General features: G+C 39.9%; 1 protein-coding gene across 2 annotated transcripts in view; it reads right to left on the reverse strand.

Annotated features, from left to right (window-relative positions):
- The window catches only part of galnt2 (UDP-N-acetyl-alpha-D-galactosamine:polypeptide N-acetylgalactosaminyltransferase 2), a 121,635-nt gene that overhangs the window by 60,579 nt on the left and 42,522 nt on the right, over positions 1-18,534 (reverse strand). For both annotated transcript variants that reach the window (XM_048530529.2, XM_048530528.2), the window contains 2 exons: positions 4,917-5,070; positions 903-1,001 (listed from right to left, as the gene is read on the reverse strand). In XM_048530529.2, coding sequence (XP_048386486.1) covers positions 903-1,001; positions 4,917-5,070 — 253 coding nt within the window. The remainder of the gene's footprint in view (positions 1-902; positions 1,002-4,916; positions 5,071-18,534) is intronic.

Here is an 18,534-nt window from a genome sequence, read left to right on the forward strand (position 1 = left end):
ATATAAAGTAAATTATACAATTGCAGAGGGTGTGCAGGAATAGAAAGGTTAGAGGAGTAGGACAGCAGGTATACATACATTAATCAATTAAGGTGGCAGGGTAGATTGAGAAAGTGGTTTTTAAAGCATATGTAAACCTGGAATGTATAAGTAAATGCATGGATTACAAAAACAAGAACTATTATAAAACTACGGTTTGCCCTAAACTGGAGTATGTCCAATTTTTGCACCACACCATACGGAGGTTACAAATACACTGAAGAAAGTGCACAGAAGATTTACAATGATGATTTCAAGGATGAGAGACTTCAATTATGTGGGTAGACTGACAAAGATGGGGCTCTAATCAGAGAAGAGAAAATTGAGAGTAAATTTCATAGAGGTGCTCAAAATCATTAAGGAGTGACAAATTAGGGAGGGAGAAGTTTTTCCCATTAGCAGATGGATTCAGCATATGATGATGAGAGGCTTTAATATGAATGGCAAAAGAGCCAGAGGCAACAAGACAATTTTCTTTTTCATGCAGTGAGTTTTTAGAATTTCTGATGCACTGACTGAGAATATAGTGCAGGCAGATTAAATTGTGGCTTTGAAGTGGCAATTAGATACTTACCTGAAGAGAAAAGATTTGCAGAGTTACACAGAAAAAGCAAATGAATGGAACTACCTAAATTGCTTTTGCGATCAGCCAGCCAGGAAATGACGTGCTGAATAGCATCCCAATCTGTGGTAAAACAGTCTACGATTCCTTAACATGAAACGTGGCTTAATGTCAAATTTTGTCCAAGAATAGTGCTGTGAAGAGCCTTGGGCAGGTTTACTACTTTAAGGAGGTTATATGAATGTGAGTTTCTGTTAAAAATACAAAGTAATTGATTCCAGCTTTTTGCAACTGCTTTTACCTGACAATGGTACGAAGCAATGCTGATCTTGCTTCATTGTGAAAGGTGATAACTACGCTGGTTGCTGTTAAGTCGGAGTTCCACTGCTTCCGCCTGCATCTGTCAGTAAAAACAGAGCAAATTTAGGACATGATACATCTTCCCACAAGTTCAATTGTTGGATTAATAATGCTTTTTAAAAGTTCAGTCCGAAACATTACAACAGTACAAGGTTCATCAATTAATCCTGGAATAATGAAAGACAGCCAATGAAAAAGCCAGAATGATGTCTGACAGGGTATCAGCAAGTGATAGACTGATGGGATAGGATAAAAATTTCCCTCTTCACTTCAGAGGCTTTCAAATCTACTTAAAACCACTATGGAGCACTAAAATCACCAATCTAACAGGAATGTGGAACTGTGTTCTGAAATTAGTTTGAACGAAGTTACTCCCGTATAATGTCTTACAGTATATGAAATGTTGACACATGCATTTAGCACACAAGCTTGTCATTTTCTGATCAAATGTGAAGCCCACTGCAAAGTGACATGTGAATGACGTTATGGAAGTTTATTTTAGAAAAAGGAGTGATGATGGCAGATTTGAAAGGCAATACGGAAGTTGAGCAGAGGGAACCATTTAAAACAGCAGATGACACAGGAGCCATGAAGGTAGACTACAGAATGTGGAGTTTAATGAAAATAATGGCAAGAATGAAGGAATTGAGTATCACATATAAAGATAGGTTTGGAAAGGGTGCAATGGCTCTTGTGGCACAGTGGTAGAGTCCCTAGCTCTGAGCCAGGAGACTAGCGTTCAAGTGCCAAATCAATAAACAGGTTGATTAGAAATTATGTAAAGCCAGGAAGAAGGCAAACTGCAGTGGGAAATGCAAATTTGTAGAAAACAAAACATTCTTACTAAGTAACTATCTCAAAGAAACAGATTTTCAAATGAAAACACAATGTACTAATGTCTCTTAGGCTCTTCAGTCTTGCATTTGAGTAGTCTCTTTTGTTAAGGGGGGGGAACAAGAACATTGTGAGAAAATATGATGCACCAGAAATTATGTTGTCAGGACTTATTTTTGTTACTATTTGTTTGTGAGATGTGAGCATTAATGGTAAGTCAGCATTTTTTTATCAACCCTACTTCCTCTCTGAGAAGGTGTTGGTGAACTGCCTTCTTGACTGCTGCTATGTGGTTTAGGTGCCACCATAGTGCTTTACAAAAGGTTTTTGGAGTAGCAAGAGTGAAGGTTCAGCAAGTTAGTTCCAAGTTGGGATGGTATGTGACTTCACGGTGATATAGCTCACATGCAACTGCTACCGTTATATTTCATGGAAATACAGGTCATAAATTTGGAAGGTGTTCATGAAGGAGGCTTGCTGAGTTCCCACACTGCACCTTTTAGATGGTACATACCTTTGCCAAGGTGCATTTGCAGTTGAGGGAGTAAATTTTTAAGGAGTTGGGTGGAGTTTCAATCAAGTGAGCTGCTTTGTCTAGATGATATTAAACTTAAATGTTTTAGAGCCACTTTCATCCAGGTGAATGGAGATTATCCATCCTTTTCTGAAGAACAGTCCCAATCTGAAATGTCAACTTTCCTGCTCCTCTGATGTTGCCTGGCCTGCTTTGTCCCTCCAGCTCCACACGATGTTGTCATTATCCATTACAGTCCTGACTTGTCCCTTGTAAATGGTGACAGGCTTTGAGGAATCTGGGGGTTAAGTTACTCACTGAAGAATTCCCAGCAGCTACAAGCCATTGTAGCCACAACATGTATACGGCTGGTCCATCTCAGTCTCTCATAAATTGTAACCCCTAGGATGTTAATACTGGGGCTGGGCCAATGGTAACATCACCGAATCTCAAGGGGAGATGGTTAGATGCTCTCTTGTTGGAAACTATATGGCATTTGTATGGCCCAATTATTAGGTTTAACTTATGAATCCAACCCAGAATGCTGTCCAGCTCTTACTGCATGCAGGCAAGATCAGCTTCAGTATCTAAGAAGGTACAGACACAGAAGATTGTGCAATCAGTTAACATTCCCTCTTCTAGCTTTATGATAGAGGGGAAGTCAGTGCTGAAGCAGATGAAGACAGCAGGTCTAGGACACTACCCTGGGGAAAGGCCTACAGTAATAGTGGTTTTAAGAGGTGTATCTGTCCTGGGTTTTTTTTAAGAGAAATTTTAAGATGGAGGTGACGAGCTGTCTATTAAGTAACCAGATTGTGAGGACTCAGGGCCTTTTTATTTAAAGTTGGAAAGACAGAACAGCCTGAATGGTCCCATAGAACCATGACTTTTTTTAAAGTTTTAGCTTTCAGTCGCAGTTGCTGGGGTCTTGAAACTGGCTTCAGAAGCAGCAGTACATATCTCCCTGCTACTTTTTCTCTCTGTTTTCGCTTGACGTTTTCTTCCTGGGATAGAGAATTGCATGACAGACAATGTATTTTACTGAATTTGCCTTTGTCAAGGGTGTGTTTATGGGATGTTACTATATTGGGACAGTTACTGTTCGGTAGTTAAATAATCTTCTATTCTGTTAAGTTTTCCAATAAAGCTAAGTAATTCCAATTTCTTCTTTCTCTTGTTATAGTTTAACTATAATGTATGAATAAAATGCATTTTGCTTCAAGACTGGTAGTCTGATCCATCGAGTTGGATCTGGAATGCAACATCTGACACTTGCCTTTAAGTAAGAAAAAGTTATGGTCTGGGCTATCTTCTTGTTCTGCTTTTTGTAGGCAGTGGCTGGTTCGGTTTTAATGTTTCTGTAAATTTGATTATTATACTCTGATCTCTTGATATTTTTTCTTTTGTATACATTTTTATTTGTAAATAGTAATATCAACACTTCTATATTTGTCTTCAGTTGTGGTATGCTGGTATGTGGTATCTATTTTTGCAGATAGTCTTAGAATGTAATGGGAAATCTGTATGCTCTCTATTAAGATTATTGTTAAATCACAAAGCTAATTGTTAAATCGGGCTTCAGAAGCCAGTAAATGTGCAAGTACTAGTTAACAAAGATACTACTTAAAACAGAAAGAGAAGTCTAGAGACAAACTGAGGAAAGTCTGAGTTCTGGATGTGAGTTTGCTCGCTGAGCTGGAAGGTTAGTTTTCAGACATTTCGTCACCATTCTAGGTAACATCATCAGTGAGCCTCCGACGACGTGCTGGTGTTATGTCCCGCTTTCTATTTATCTGGTTAGGTTTCCTTGGGTTGGTGATGTCATTTCCTGCGTTCGTGTTGTGCACATCACCATCATGAACATCACCAATGCAGGAAATGACATCACCAACCCAAGGAAACCTAACCAGATAAATAGAAAGCGGGACATAACACCAGTGCTTCGTCGGAGGCTCACTGATGATGTTACCTAGAATGGTGACGAAACGTCTGAAAACTAACCTTCCAGCTCAGCGAGCAAACTCACATCCAGGACCTCAACCTGAGCTACAAATCTTCTCAAAACTCGCTAAAGTCTTAGTGGGTGGACAGAGGTGTGGAAATTTAAATTACTACAGTAGGAGCAATTTCCGACTGAATTTTTGGAGAGTTTTGCCTGTTACATGAATTACGTGAAACGAAATAGGTTCTAGCTCTAAAAGTTGATATATTTATTGTATCAGTTTCATGACTGCACGCATACCAAAGCACCAATTAAATATTTGTGAAGCTCAGTCATTACTACAAGATGGGAGCTGTACCAACTGACCTGCACAGAGCAAGGTTTTAGTATCAGCGATATGCTAATGGCCAAATATTCTGCTGCAAGGATCTTAATTGAGGGCCACTGGTAGAATATCCTGCTCTTCTTTCTATCTGCCTGAGAAAGCAAATGGAGCTTCAATTCAAAACTTCAACTGAAAAATAGCACTTCTTTCCCTTAATGGCATTCCCTTAATATTTTACTGCAGTGTCACCCTAGACATTTGTTTAAGCCTCTGGAGTAACGCTCAAGGTTATGACCTAAACAGTTCTATAAAAAAGAGACCTTAAGACTTTTCCACTTACTGATCATGCCTGGTATCTGGAATATTCCTATCCATTCGCAGTTTGTCACTTTCCAGCTGATTAAACTTATTCCGTGCATATGGATCCTGTCCATTCTTTACTAAAGTGACCTCAATGTAAGCTTCCTGATCAAAGTCTTGCCACTTTACTTTCCCTGTAGGTCAAACAAAAACATGCAATTAAAACAAAGTCACGTGTTCTTAATCCTTTGAGAGAGGTGCAACGTAAGATAACCTGCTGTCTTTAAAGGTCATTTTGTCAGTTTATTAAATTTCAAAAACCCTACTGATAGCAACTAATTTAATAAAAGGCAGTATATGAAGGGATCCTTGGCTAGTATTGTCTTCAGTATGCAAATTACTTCACAAACTTGTTTCTCTTAAATTGTCCAAGGTGGGATCATGGTTTCAAAAGCATTATTAATGAAGGACTTGCAGCAGAATGTCACCCAAAGCATAAAACTAAACAAGACTGCTTAAAATTAGATCTACATTGTGCCAGTTGAGTATATTTTATCAAACAAACTGACTGTTCTAACTAAGCTTACCAGAAATCTCTGGGATTCTTCCCACACCTAATTTTACAAGCACCAGATATCAATATAAAAGCCAATCTCACGTGTCATGTCCAATATCAAGTAGGCAAACAGCATACGGCAGCCAACAATTGGAAATAAATTTACAGACTGTTTTTCATGGCCTTGTACATTAAGATCTGCAGCAGTGTGCCTGATTGGACTTTAACCTTTTAGTTCATTTGTTGGTTAGACAATCATTTGAACAGGAGATTGTGTAAGCATTCTTTCATTGTTGAGTACCTCCTTGGTTACTGAAGTACAGTGGACATTTACTTAAAAAAAGACAAATGATGCACATATGTAAATAAAAGGCGTTTTTGACTGAAATTTATTGTCATTGTAGCCATATGTGGGTAGCCAGTGATTTCTACTGAGTACCACATTGGGCTAATTTTTCTAAACTGACATGTACGTTCTTCTCTCCCAGCAAGGAATCCACATTCTTTCTTTGCCAGCTAGTCCCACTCTACCACTCTTTCTACCTAGCCCTAAAAATATTTCCTTTTTAAGTATTTAACAATATTTTTCAAACTTGACAGAGTTCACTTGTCAACCAATCATTTGGTAATTGTTGCAAACTGACCTGATGAAAAGCTTTGACAAGATGCAATTTTTTTTTCCAACAATACAAATGTTCTGTACAACTAAATGCTAAATTTGAAATTAGGTGTTTGTAAGTTAAACGCACAATTTGTTCACAACTGTTAAAGAAGCATAATTTAAAACAGTTTTTGTTTTAATTTAACCTGGAAAGAAAGTTGTTAAATAATTAAATATGTTATTTATAATTAAAATAGTTTACACTGGTGCAGGATTGAAGGATTGGCAAGTTCCACAAAAAATACTATTAGATGAATGCAGAACTGTGAGAATTGACTGAAACCTCAGGAATGGACAAAAAGCAAGCTGAAGGGTGAAAAGCAAGTACTCTTCGGAGAAGTTGTCAGAACAGCACAATTTGGGAGCAAACATGAATGGGAATGTGATGCACATCAGTAGTGAAAAGTCTTCAAACATGAGGCATTTAGAATACAAAATGAATTCAAATTTGCTGGGAACTGAACAGTAGAGTAATTAGTACAATACCAAGGCTTAGGAAGGTTGATGGGAAGAAAACGTCTCCACTGCAAGGTGGATTGATAACTAGAAGACTTGGGTTAAAGTAAAGTCAAATGAAAGAAGGGAATTTTTAAATCACATAGTTATTATGAACTGGAATGCACTAAGACAGTGCAATTAACCCACACTCATTAAGTAAATTGCAGGTAGCATGGAAGTTTTGTGCAGATCTGTGTGACTATAGGCATGATGTCAACTTGGTGCGCACAAACAGGACAAAGTCAGAAATCACACAATATTAGGTTATGGTCCAATGGGTTTATTTGAAAACACAACCTCTGAAAGCTTATGTTTTCAAATAAACCTGTTGGACTATAACCTGGTGTCATGTGATTTCTGACTTTGTCCATCCCAGTCCAACACCAGCACCTTCTCATCAAATAAACAAGAGGCAGAAAGTCTTATGACGCTAGCACAAATTTAAGCAAGTCAGCTCCTCTTAAACGAGGTGTGTTATGACTGGCTCATTCATGTACATCATTTCAGCAGTGAGTTTCAGCAGGGAAAGTCTCAAGAACTAAAATTCTCCAGCTCAGCACTAGAGGTATTCATGTGAGGGAAAAGAGTTATTTTTCCAACAGAGTCCCTTCAGATGGATACCTAAATGGAGAACGCCAGCAGTGTAGCCCCAAGGACAATGATGTCTTGCCAGAAGTTTTATGACCTTATATAAGTGGTCAATGCAAGAGAATGTATCTATAACTGAACCATTAGCCTCACAAATTGCTAAACTCAGCATTCTCTTCACCTACCACCAAGCAAAACCCATAGCCAACATTGTTTCACCTGTTCACACATCTGTCAGTTTATACACACTACCAACCATTCAACAACAAGTAGCAGCAACTGTCTGGGAAGGCACTCAACCTAGTGAAGGAGACAGTAGTTGAACACCTTGATATAGCCAAGTTGGATGCTATGGCTGATAGCAGGACTGAAAACATCATTAACGAAAATATGCTCAAGCATAACCTTTCCCATTCAGCTCTTGTCCCTTGTCCCACAATCTCTTTTAATTTACAAGCTGAAGATCTCAGTCCTCAATGGAATCAACCGTAAAATTGTGCATTTCTCATTTCATATATCCAAGAACTGTAGTCTAGGCAGGTGATACTGCAAGAACAAGACATACAAGTGGAAGAAGAAAGTGATAAAACATTGTCACATAATCTCACACCTGTAGCCAGATCAGATATGGGCAGTCTGCCTATCTTAGAGCATAGCATAGAGATTGGAACACAGACACTGGTTACAGATGCGTGGCGAAGCAATTAATGTAAGGCAAGCCGTGGTTGATAGAGATTGACGGTAGACGAGCAAAGGGTGCTAATGAAAAAAGCGGTATGAGTGTTGGAATTGCAAATCAGTTCTGTTGCAGAGAATTCAGATGAGGATTTCAATGGGCAACATACGCTGGTGGGAATTCGCAATTAAATATTTACCTACACTGGCAGATCTGACAGAAGGTGTGTGTGTGCACACCACCACGCACAAAGTATTATACAGGGCTTGTGGGTCAACCAATCAAATATTGAATAGTGGCCAACTGTATGAAAAGACGAAAGAATCGAACCCACGATGCACCATTCCTTAGTCAATGCCTCAGCCTGCACTGCAGAACAAGAATAAGCTGTACAATGCCCAAGAATGCTTCAGTAGACTGAAATTAGGGCTGAAACAGTGTCAGTTTTCAGGCACGGAAGCTCTTACAGCCGCCTATGACACTTCAGGTACACAAAATATGCTTTCAAGATATTTTACAGCAATAATTCACAGCGCAAAGACAGTTAATACTGCAGCCAAGGAGCCTGGGCCTGTTGTAAGTTGACAGAATTGATCTTCCACTTCCACTGCCACTGCCCTTGACCTTGCCCACCGGGCATTCAGCCACTCTGCTGCCTATGACAAGAGGTGGAGCACAAAGCATGGTTTACTCAAGTTGTGCATGGTCACTTCGTAAGGCCATCCGTAATTTCACCTATTGCCATGCTGCAGCCACTGGGTCAGCATTACCTAGGAGTGCTACAGCAGGGTCCATTGCATGGAACATTGAATCATTTAACAAGATTAGAAATCTACTTATAATCAATATATTGCAGTGGTTTTCAGTTCACAGTTGGCAATATAATAATGTTGGAAAGACGCACTGCACAGGGAAATTAAGGATATTTATTTGAAAAATGGGGCTGTATTCATTGGTACTGAAATTAAACAAGCTGATCACTGTTTATTCAATTCTGCTATTTGCATTATATATGGTGGCTAAACCTTGCCTACACATGACAAGATTGTGCAGGATGTAGTGGACCATGATAAGCCATTGCATGTGCTCTGAAGAATAATCAGCTGTGGTCAGTTCTATTCTTAAGATCTAAAATAGTTCACAACTTTATTGTCAAGTTAATAAAACATCAAAATCAAATAAACAAGTGAATGATATAAGTAAGTAACTCATTAAGGATGACAGGGCAGGTGTTGTGTCTCGGCTGTAGGAGCTCCAAGTCGAGAACAGGAAAGTCAGCTGGATGTTTTGCACCAGGAGTCAGTCACACCACTTAGTGTAGGATCATTTGGTTTGGTCAGCAGTCAGGGGCAGTAAAACGTGACTTCAAGTGACACAGGTAAGGAGACCCAGAGGGCAGGATGGTCAGCTTCTGCAGCTGTCTAATAGGTGAGTGGTTCTCTCCACTTGTTTGGATGAGAGCAGGGTTACAGGGTGGATGAGCAATTGACCATGGCACGGTGGTACATTCAAGTGAAGGATGGAACAAGGAATGGAGTTGTTGTGAGGGCATACCTGTTATGCTCATAACCTGGGTGAGGTTCCCCAATTTCTTTCGGTTCCAGACATGTTACTCTAATTTGTTAAGCCCCAAGGCAAAGAGGAATGAGATAGTAGGAACTGCCGATGCTGGAGAATCAGAGATAAAACGGTGTGAAGCTGGATGAACACAGCAAGCCAAGCAGCATCAGAGGAACAGGAAAGCTGACGTTTCAGGATCGAGACCCTTCTTCTGAAATGGGGGAGGGGAAGGGGATTCTGAAATAAATAGGGAGGGGGGGAGGCAGATAGAAGATGGATAAAGGAGAAGATAAGGGGAGAGGAGACAGACAGGTCAAAGAGGCGGGGTTAGAACCAGTGAAGGTGAATGTTGGTGGGGAGTTAGGGAGGGAATAGGTCGGTCCAGGGTGGATGGACAGGTCAAGGAGGCGGGATGAGATTAGTGGGTAGGAGATGGGGGTGGGGCTTGAGGTGGGAGGAATGGTTGGGGAAGTGGGGACTATCCGGGCTGGTTTTGGGGTGTGGTCGGGGAAGGGGAGATTTTGAAGCTTGTCAAGTCCACTTTGATACCCTTGGGCTGCAGGGTTCCCAAGTTAAATATGAGATGCTGTTCCTGCATCTTTTGGGTGGCATCATTGTGGCAATGCAGGAGGCCCAGGATGGACATGTCGTCCGAGGAGTTGCCGGGGGTGGGGTGGGGGGGGGGTAACCTGAAGAAGGGTCCAAACCTGAAACGTCAGCTTTCCTGCTCCTCAAATGCTGCTTGGCCTGCTGTGTTCATACAGCTCTATACCTTGTTATTTCTGAATCTCCTTACAGTTGTGGTACATCTTTCAATTAGTGTGGGGCACCAGGAAAACGTGTACAATTAATGGCATCTGCACCATTGGAAAACCTGCTATCATAGCAAGGCCGTGCCTTCTCTCTCACTGCATCTCACTAGAAAGGGAAATCACAGTGTATCCTCCAGCCCTGCTCTGAGTACTAAGTGTTAGTGAGCTCACTTACACCACTGTGTAAGGCAAAGGGTAATTGCCAACTTTGTCCTTGAAGGGGACCAACACAAAGAAGTTCACAGTTACCTTTACAACTACTGGTAAAAGGATTCCTATTCTGCCTTCAGGCTGCAATTCCAGCTACAATGGATCACAAATTTCAGTGAACATCTCCTGGGTGAATGAGGATGCTACGTAACCTGCTTCTTGCTGGTTATTAATTAATTCCTGAAGACTCTGATGGGCATGGCATCATCTCTCCCTTCCTCCCACTTCAAGCAGCCCATTCTGCTCAATGTCATTTTCGTTCTTTCTGCCTGACAGCTGGATAAAAACCATAGCCACCACAAATGAGGGTAAGTAGTCTGAGCGGAACCCTGGAAGGAAGAACCAAGGCCTTCAACATATGCCACACCACTTCTTATCGACTTCAGCAACTTTAACAAGCAGTATAAAGCATCAGTTTTACTATCTTGGCAATGGTCAAAACTAGAGAGTATTTATGTACATCTTTATCATATCTTAAATAAGGTCAGGATAGGTCAGTGATAGGGAAACCGTGTTTGATTTGAGTTCAGCCATAGACAGCCGAGTTTTGGATGACTTCCTGTTTACAGGTAAGAATGTTGAAAACTAACCATGAATTCATTAGAGTAATCAAATCTAGAGTTAACAAAGACATGGATGAAGCAAGGACAAATAACACAAAAGTACACAAGACTTTAAGAAATAGGAACAGGAGTAGGCTGATTGGCTCTCAAGCCTGTTCCATCATTAAACAGGATAATGGCTAATCCAGCATTCCTCATGTCTAAATGCCTGCCTTTTTCTTGATTACCCTGCTGATCAAGAACCTATCCATCTCAGCCTCTTGTAGCTCTTGTGGTGCAGTGTCAATATCCCTACCTTTGAGCCAGGAGGCCTGGTTCAAGTCCTACCTGGTCCAGATGTGCGCAATAACATGTCTTAACAGGTTGGTTAGAAAAGATTTTTTTAAAGATACATAAGACTCTGCTCCCACAACTCTTGGTGGCAAGGTGTTCCAAAGACTCTCAACATAATGAAAGAAGAAATTCTTCATCATTTCAGACTTAAATTGGCACTGTTTTATTCTGAGACTATGCTCTCAGATCCTAGGAAGAGAAACATCCTCTCAGCATTTACCTATCAAGCCCCTTAGGAATCCTATATGATTCAACGAGATTCCCACTCATTCTTCTAAACCATACTGAGAAGAGTCCCAACCTATTTAAACCTTTGCTTATAAGACAATCCCTCTATATCAAGGATCATCCTACCGTGCCTTCTCCGAACAGCCTGAAATGGTGATTCCCACTGATGGGGTGTTCATTCTGTTCCTGAATACTTGCTCAGCTATGTGAGGTTAAGAGAGGGTGCTAGCTATGAATAGTGAGGTCAAAAATGGTACAGCTGGCATCAAATAAGCATTATACGAAAATACAGGCAATATGTAATTGATAGTATGGCATAGGTTTTAAGGGCAGTCTTAGAGGAGGAGAGGGGAAAGCTTTAAAAGGAAGGAATTCCAGAGATTCAGGCCTAGAAAACAGATAAGGTGATTAATATCAGGCACTTGAGAGGCCAGAATTAGAGGAATGCATAGATTTCAGAAGGTTTTAGGGCGGGGCAAATGGTAAGATTGTGGAGTAAATTAAAGAGAATTCTAAAACTGAGAAGTTGCTGAATTACAAGTCAATGGCAACCAGTTTGCACAGTGGTGATAGTACGTGTGAGATTTCAGGCGCCACAATTTTCGATGAGGTGAAGTTTACAGAGGTCACAGTTTTGGGAAGTCAACCAGAAGAGCATTGAAATTGTTAAGTCATTTGGATGTCACCAGCTTCAACCTTGAAAGAGCTGAACACAGAAGTTCATGGTCACCTTTAAAGTCCCAGGCAAAACCATCCTCAACCTGCCACGAGTCTGCAATTCTGCCTACAACAGTCACAAATTTCAGTGTGCACTCTTAACTGAAACAGGGATGCCATGTACTTTATTCTTTGCTGAAGTGGAGTTGAAAGATGACTTCCTGAAGACCCCAGTGCTCTTCTGCTTTTCTCCAGCTTCCACCAGCCCATTCTTCTCCAAGTTACGCTGTTCATTCTGCCTGTCATTATTCATGCTAGGCCAGAGGAAAAACTGCAGCACTCCCACAGATGAGTGTTAAGTGGTCTGACAGAAACCTTGGAAGGAAGAACAATGATCTTCACCATCTGCTACATCACTTCCTATAGACTTCAGTAACTTGAACTAACAGTACAAATCACCACTTTTACTATTTCAGCGACAGCCAGTAGAAATCAGCCAGAAAAAGACACTCCATATCTAAAATCATTCTCCTTCAGTGCCCACAGAACATACTGGACTAGAAACTCTTAATCTGTTTCTTTCTCCACTGACGCTACCAGACCTGTGGAATTTCTCCAGCATTCGGTTTGTTTCAGATTTCCAGCATCTGCAGTATTTTGCTTTTATGTTAGTAGAAATCAATTATTCTGTAGTCACTCAATTTAAATAATATCCTGCTTTTCATTTCAACCTGCCAAATGGACATTTTTTTATTTGTTCTCCACCTGACAATATTTTACCCACTCACTTAATCTATCTAAATGCCCTTACAGACTCTATATACCCTCTCCAGAACTGGTTTTCCCACCTAACTTTTCATCATCAATCAATTTGGCTACAATACACTCATTTCCTTCATCCAAATCAAAATATTGTGAATAACTGAGGTCCCAGTACAGGTTTGTATGGCATACCACAACTCCAGTTTGCCAATCTGGAAATGACCCATTTATACCAGCTGTTTCCGGCTAACCGACCCACCATCCACGATACAATATTACCAAGAACATAAACTCTTATCTTGCGGCAACCTCTTACGGGGCATATTGAATGCTTTTTTAGAAATCCAAAAATAATACATTTAATGGTTCACCTTCATCAAACTTGATTGTTGCAAACTCAAAAGAATTGTACTTAATTTATCAAACATGAATTCCCTGCTTGATTGTCTTCTGATTTGGTTTTATTAGTGCTTTCCTAATGAATTCCAGGATTTATTTCAATGATAAATGTTAGGCTAACTAGCCTATAGTTCTCTGTCTCCCTCCTGTCTTGAATAAAAGCGTTACAGCAGTTTTCTAATCCACTGGGACCTTTCCAGAAGCTAGGGAGTTTTGGAATATTACAATCAATGCATCTACTATCCCTGTAGGCAATTCTTCTAAAACACTACAATTCTGGTAATCCATTTCAGGAAAACTCTGAAGGAGGGTCACTAGGCCTGAAATGTTAACTCTGATTTCCTTCCTCAGATGCTGCTAGACATGCTGAAGTTTTTCATAAATTACTTGTTTTTGTTTCTTATTTCCAGCATTCGCAGCTCTTTCGGTTTTTGGGTTCAGGGATTTACCAGTCTTTTGTCCCATTAGTACGCTGTGGTTGCTCTAAGTACCATCCGCCACATTAAACTTCTGATATTCTTTATTGACTTTTGTATTTTGTGACATCCACCTAACAATGATCAATGGAGACTGACTGTATGGAAGGACATTAGAAGAGATATGCAGAAATGAAAAACTTAGTTTAGGAGACAGAGACCAGAGAACAGGTCAGTGAATCGTGGAGCTCGTCAACCCATTGTCTTCCTATACAGCAAATGTAGCAGAGGTTGCCACAATAGAGTGTCTCATCAGTCACACCAGGTAGTGCTTAACTGGAGTTGACCAGCAGAGCACAAACAATTAACTTACAAGACAGAATGCTGTTATTAACCAGAAGACAAACACAAAATACTTATCAAAGCCAGAAGACAAACACAAAATACTTATTCAAAGCCTTTCCAGTTCCTTGTTTCCCAACATTAATTTGGCAGTCTCATCTCTAAGGAATCATTTACTTTAGCTTTTCTCACTCTTATTATATACTTGTAAAAGATTTTTCTTTATTTATTCATAGGTTGCAATTCAATCCCAAATTGCCCTGGAGATGATGGTGGCAAGCTGTCTACTTGAACTGCTGCAGACTCTGGGATCTAAGTACATTCGAAGAGCTGTCTGGGAACTCAGGGCTTTGATCTAAAGACAGTGAAGAATGGTGATTTAGTTCCAAGTTAGGATCGTATGTGGCTTGGAGGAGAACATGCAGGTGGTGATGTTTCCATGTATCTACTGCTCTTGTCCTTCTAGGTGCGGAGTCCACAGGTTTGGAAGATACTGTTGGAAAAGCCATGGTAAGTTACTGTATTGCATTTTGCAGATGGTACTATAATGGACCGGGCCAAAGCCCCTCAAAAGATATGTACAAGGCGCTGGACTCCAGATTCAACTCAATTGGTCAATCTACTCAACTTTAAGTAAAACACAGGTTATTTTTACACTGCAGTCAAAATAGTTAAAATAATGTTAAAAGAATTGGCTTAACTTCTAACTCTATCAAAATGCTTAACAAAATAATGTGTATATATATATAAAAACTGATATTGATTTAACTGTTCCAATACAATAACATCCCATAAACAGACCCTTGACAAAGACAAATTCAGTAAAATAGATTGTCTCACATGCAATTCCAGCAGCAGTAAGAGAACCCCAGCTCTTAGCTTAGTTTAGAGAGAGAAGGGAATAAAGCTTCCACATGTACCTTCAAGACCCCAGCAACTACAGAAAGCTAAAACTAAAAATCCTGGTCATTGGGAGCTTGGCCCCACCCATTCAGACTGCTTCTATTGTTTCAACTTTTAGAAAAATATTAAAGCCTCAGAAGCTATTTACTTTATTGGCCTTGGGCAGAGCACTCGTCAATTCCGTGTCAACCTTTCTTCATAAATAAAAAGGGCAAAATACACCTCTTCTTACAGCCATAATATTGTCAATACACACTGTTCCCACTGTGCACTGATGGTGAAGAAAGTGAACATTGAAAGTAATGGACAGGGTGCTTATATTGTTATCTGTTATATTATCCGCATTTCATGTTTATTTGAAATCACAAGCTTTTTGACTACTGTTCCTTCATCAGATGGAGCGATTTCACCTGACAAAAAGAGCAGCACTCAGGAAGTTTGAGATTTCAAATAAACGTGTTGGACCTGGTGTTGTGAGACTTCTGGCCTTGTCCTCCCATCCAACACCAACACCACCACATCATTTATATTTCTTGCAATTTAATCTCATCTTGTAATATCTCACTCGTTTTTTAAAGATTGGTTTCTAAAATGTTCCCAAACATCTGGCCTACCACTAACCTTTGCAGCATTGTATGCATTTCTGTCCAACTTGGTACCGTATTTAAGCTCTTAATTAGCCATTGATTATACATTTGTATCACAGAGTCTAACTTTTTCAATGGAATATATCTTTATTGATAAGTATTATGAAATAATTTCTTAAACACCTGCCACCATATCTCTGCCAAATCACCTTTTAATCTATATTCCCAGTTCACTTTAGTCAATTCAACCTTCATACTTTTTGAAATACCTTTAATTTTAAGACACTAGTTTCAGATCCAAGATCCTCTTCTCAAACTGAATGTCAAATACAACCATGATTAACAGTTTCATTTGTTCCCCACCACTTTCTGAAGGGAAACTACAGATGGACAGAGTGGCCTACCAGCAATGCCCAAGTCCTATGAATTAATGAAAAAAAATGTTAAGCAGAATTAGTTGTCATTAAGTCATATAGCATAGAAACAGATGTTTTGGCCCAACCAGCACAAACCAATCATGTTCCCAAACTAAACTAGTCCCTCTTACCCGAGTTTGGCCCATATCCCTCTAAACCCTACTTATTCATAAAATTATCTAAATGTCTTTCAAATATTGTAACAATACTGCATCTACCACTTCCTCTGGTAGTTGATTTTGCAAATGAACTACTCTCTACATAAAAAAGTTGCCCCTCACGTCCTTTTTAAAAGTTTCTTCCCTCACCTTAAAAATATTCCCACTAGTTTTGAACTCCCCCACCCTAGGGAACAGGGCCTTGCTATTCACCTTATCTATGTTCTTCATGATTTTATAAATCTCAATAAAGGTCACCCCTCAACCTCCTACACTCCAGTGAAAACATTAGAGCTTATTAAGCCTATGTTTATAACTCTCACCCCCCCCATTCCCAGCAATGTCCTTTTCTGAACCCTCTCCAATTTAAGAATATCTTTCCGAAAGCAGGGTGACTATAACTGCACACAGTACTCCAGAAGAGGCCTCACCAATGTCCTGTACAACCTCACACGACATCCTAACTCCTACATTCAAAAGGCACAGCAATGAAGGCAAGCATGCTAAACATCTTCTTGACCACCTTAACTGCCTGTGTCACAAATTTTAAAGAACTGTATACCTGAACACCTGGGTCTTTCTGTTCTACAACACTACCCAGGGCCCAACCACTATTTGTATAAGTCCTGCCCTTATTTATTTTACAAAAACGCAAGATTGTATTTCATATTTATCCAAATTAAAACTCCATCTGCCACTCTTCAGCCCATTGACCCAATTAACCAAGATCTCTTTGTAATCGTAGATAACCTTCTTCACTATCTACTTTAGCACCAATTTTAGTGTCATCCGCAAACTTACTAAGCATGCCTCCTGTAGTCTCACCCAAAATCTTTATATAAATGACGAACATACACGGATCCAGTATGGATCCCTGTAGAACACTGCAAGGTCACAGGCCTCCAATCCAAAAGACAACCCTCTGCCACTACCCTCTGTCTCCAAGCATCAAGCCAATTTTGTATCCAATTGGCAAGTTCACATTGAATTCCACGTGATCAAACTTTACTAACTAGTCTACCATTTGGATCTTGTCAAAGGCTTTACTATATACAAACAATGTCTACCACTCTGCCCTCATCAATCTTTTTGGTTACTTCCTCAAAAAAGCTCAATCAAGTTTATGAAATACAATTTCCCGTGCACAAAGCCATGCTGACTATCCCTAATTAGCCCTTGTCTCTCCAATACATGAAAATCCACTCTTTTAAAATCACCACAACTCCCCCACCGTTGATGTCAGGCTCACTGGTCTATATTCGTTGCATTACAGTTCTTTGTAATATCTTGGGATGAGTGTTAATCACAAGGCCAGGGTTTGTTGCCCATTCATAATTACCTTTGAAGTGAATGACTTGCTGAGTCATTTTGGAAGTTAGTTAAAATTCAACCATATTAGTACTGAAAAGACCCATTTATGCCTACTCTCTGCTTCCTGGTAGCCAGCAACTTTTATTTGAGCCAATATATTGCCCCCTACATTCTAAGCTTGTATTTTCCACAACAATGTTTGATGTAGCACTTTATCAAATACCTTATAGAAATCTAAATGCAGTATATGTAATGGTTCCCCTTTATCTATAGCATGCGTTACTTTCTCAGAGAACTCCAATGGATTAGTTAAACATTAGTTCATAAAACTATCCTGACTGTTTGATTACTTGAGTTCATCCAAATGCCCTGCTATAATTTAAATAACAGGTTCTAACATTTCCCTGTTTTCTGATACACTAACTGACCTTCAGTTTCCTGCTTTCTGCCTCCCACCCTTTCTGAATTATGGCATTATACTTGCTATCACCAATCAGGACTTTTGTGTGAAGAGAGATGGATTGGAGAGGATTATATTTGGAATTGAGAAGAATGGAGAGGGTTTTTAAAGAAACCTATAAAAATGTAACCAGACTAGACACGGTAAATGTAGGAAGGGTGTTCCGGATGATTGAGGAGTCCACAATAAGCGTCACAGTCTAAGGGTACGGGGTATATGATTTAGGACTGAGGTGATGAGAATTTTCTTCACCCAGAGATTAGTGAGCCTGTGGAATTCTCTTCACCAGAAAGTGGTTGATGGCAAAGCACTGAATGTCTTCAAGAAGGAATTAAGGCTAAAGTGCATTGGGAGAAAGCAGGAGCAGGGACTAAGTTAGATAATATTGGAATATTGTGTTCAGATCTGGTCACCTCATTATAGGAAAGATGTGGAAGCTTTAGAGAGAGTGCAGGGATTTACCAGGATGCCACCAGGACTGGAGGGCACGTTTTATGAGGAAAGATTGAGGGAGCTAGGGCTTTTTTTCATAGGAGCAAAGAAGGGTGACAGATGACTTGAT

The sequence above is a fragment of the Stegostoma tigrinum genome, chromosome 4, assembly GCF_030684315.1.
Source record: "Stegostoma tigrinum isolate sSteTig4 chromosome 4, sSteTig4.hap1, whole genome shotgun sequence".
Taxonomy (NCBI): Eukaryota; Metazoa; Chordata; class Chondrichthyes; order Orectolobiformes; family Stegostomatidae; genus Stegostoma; species Stegostoma tigrinum.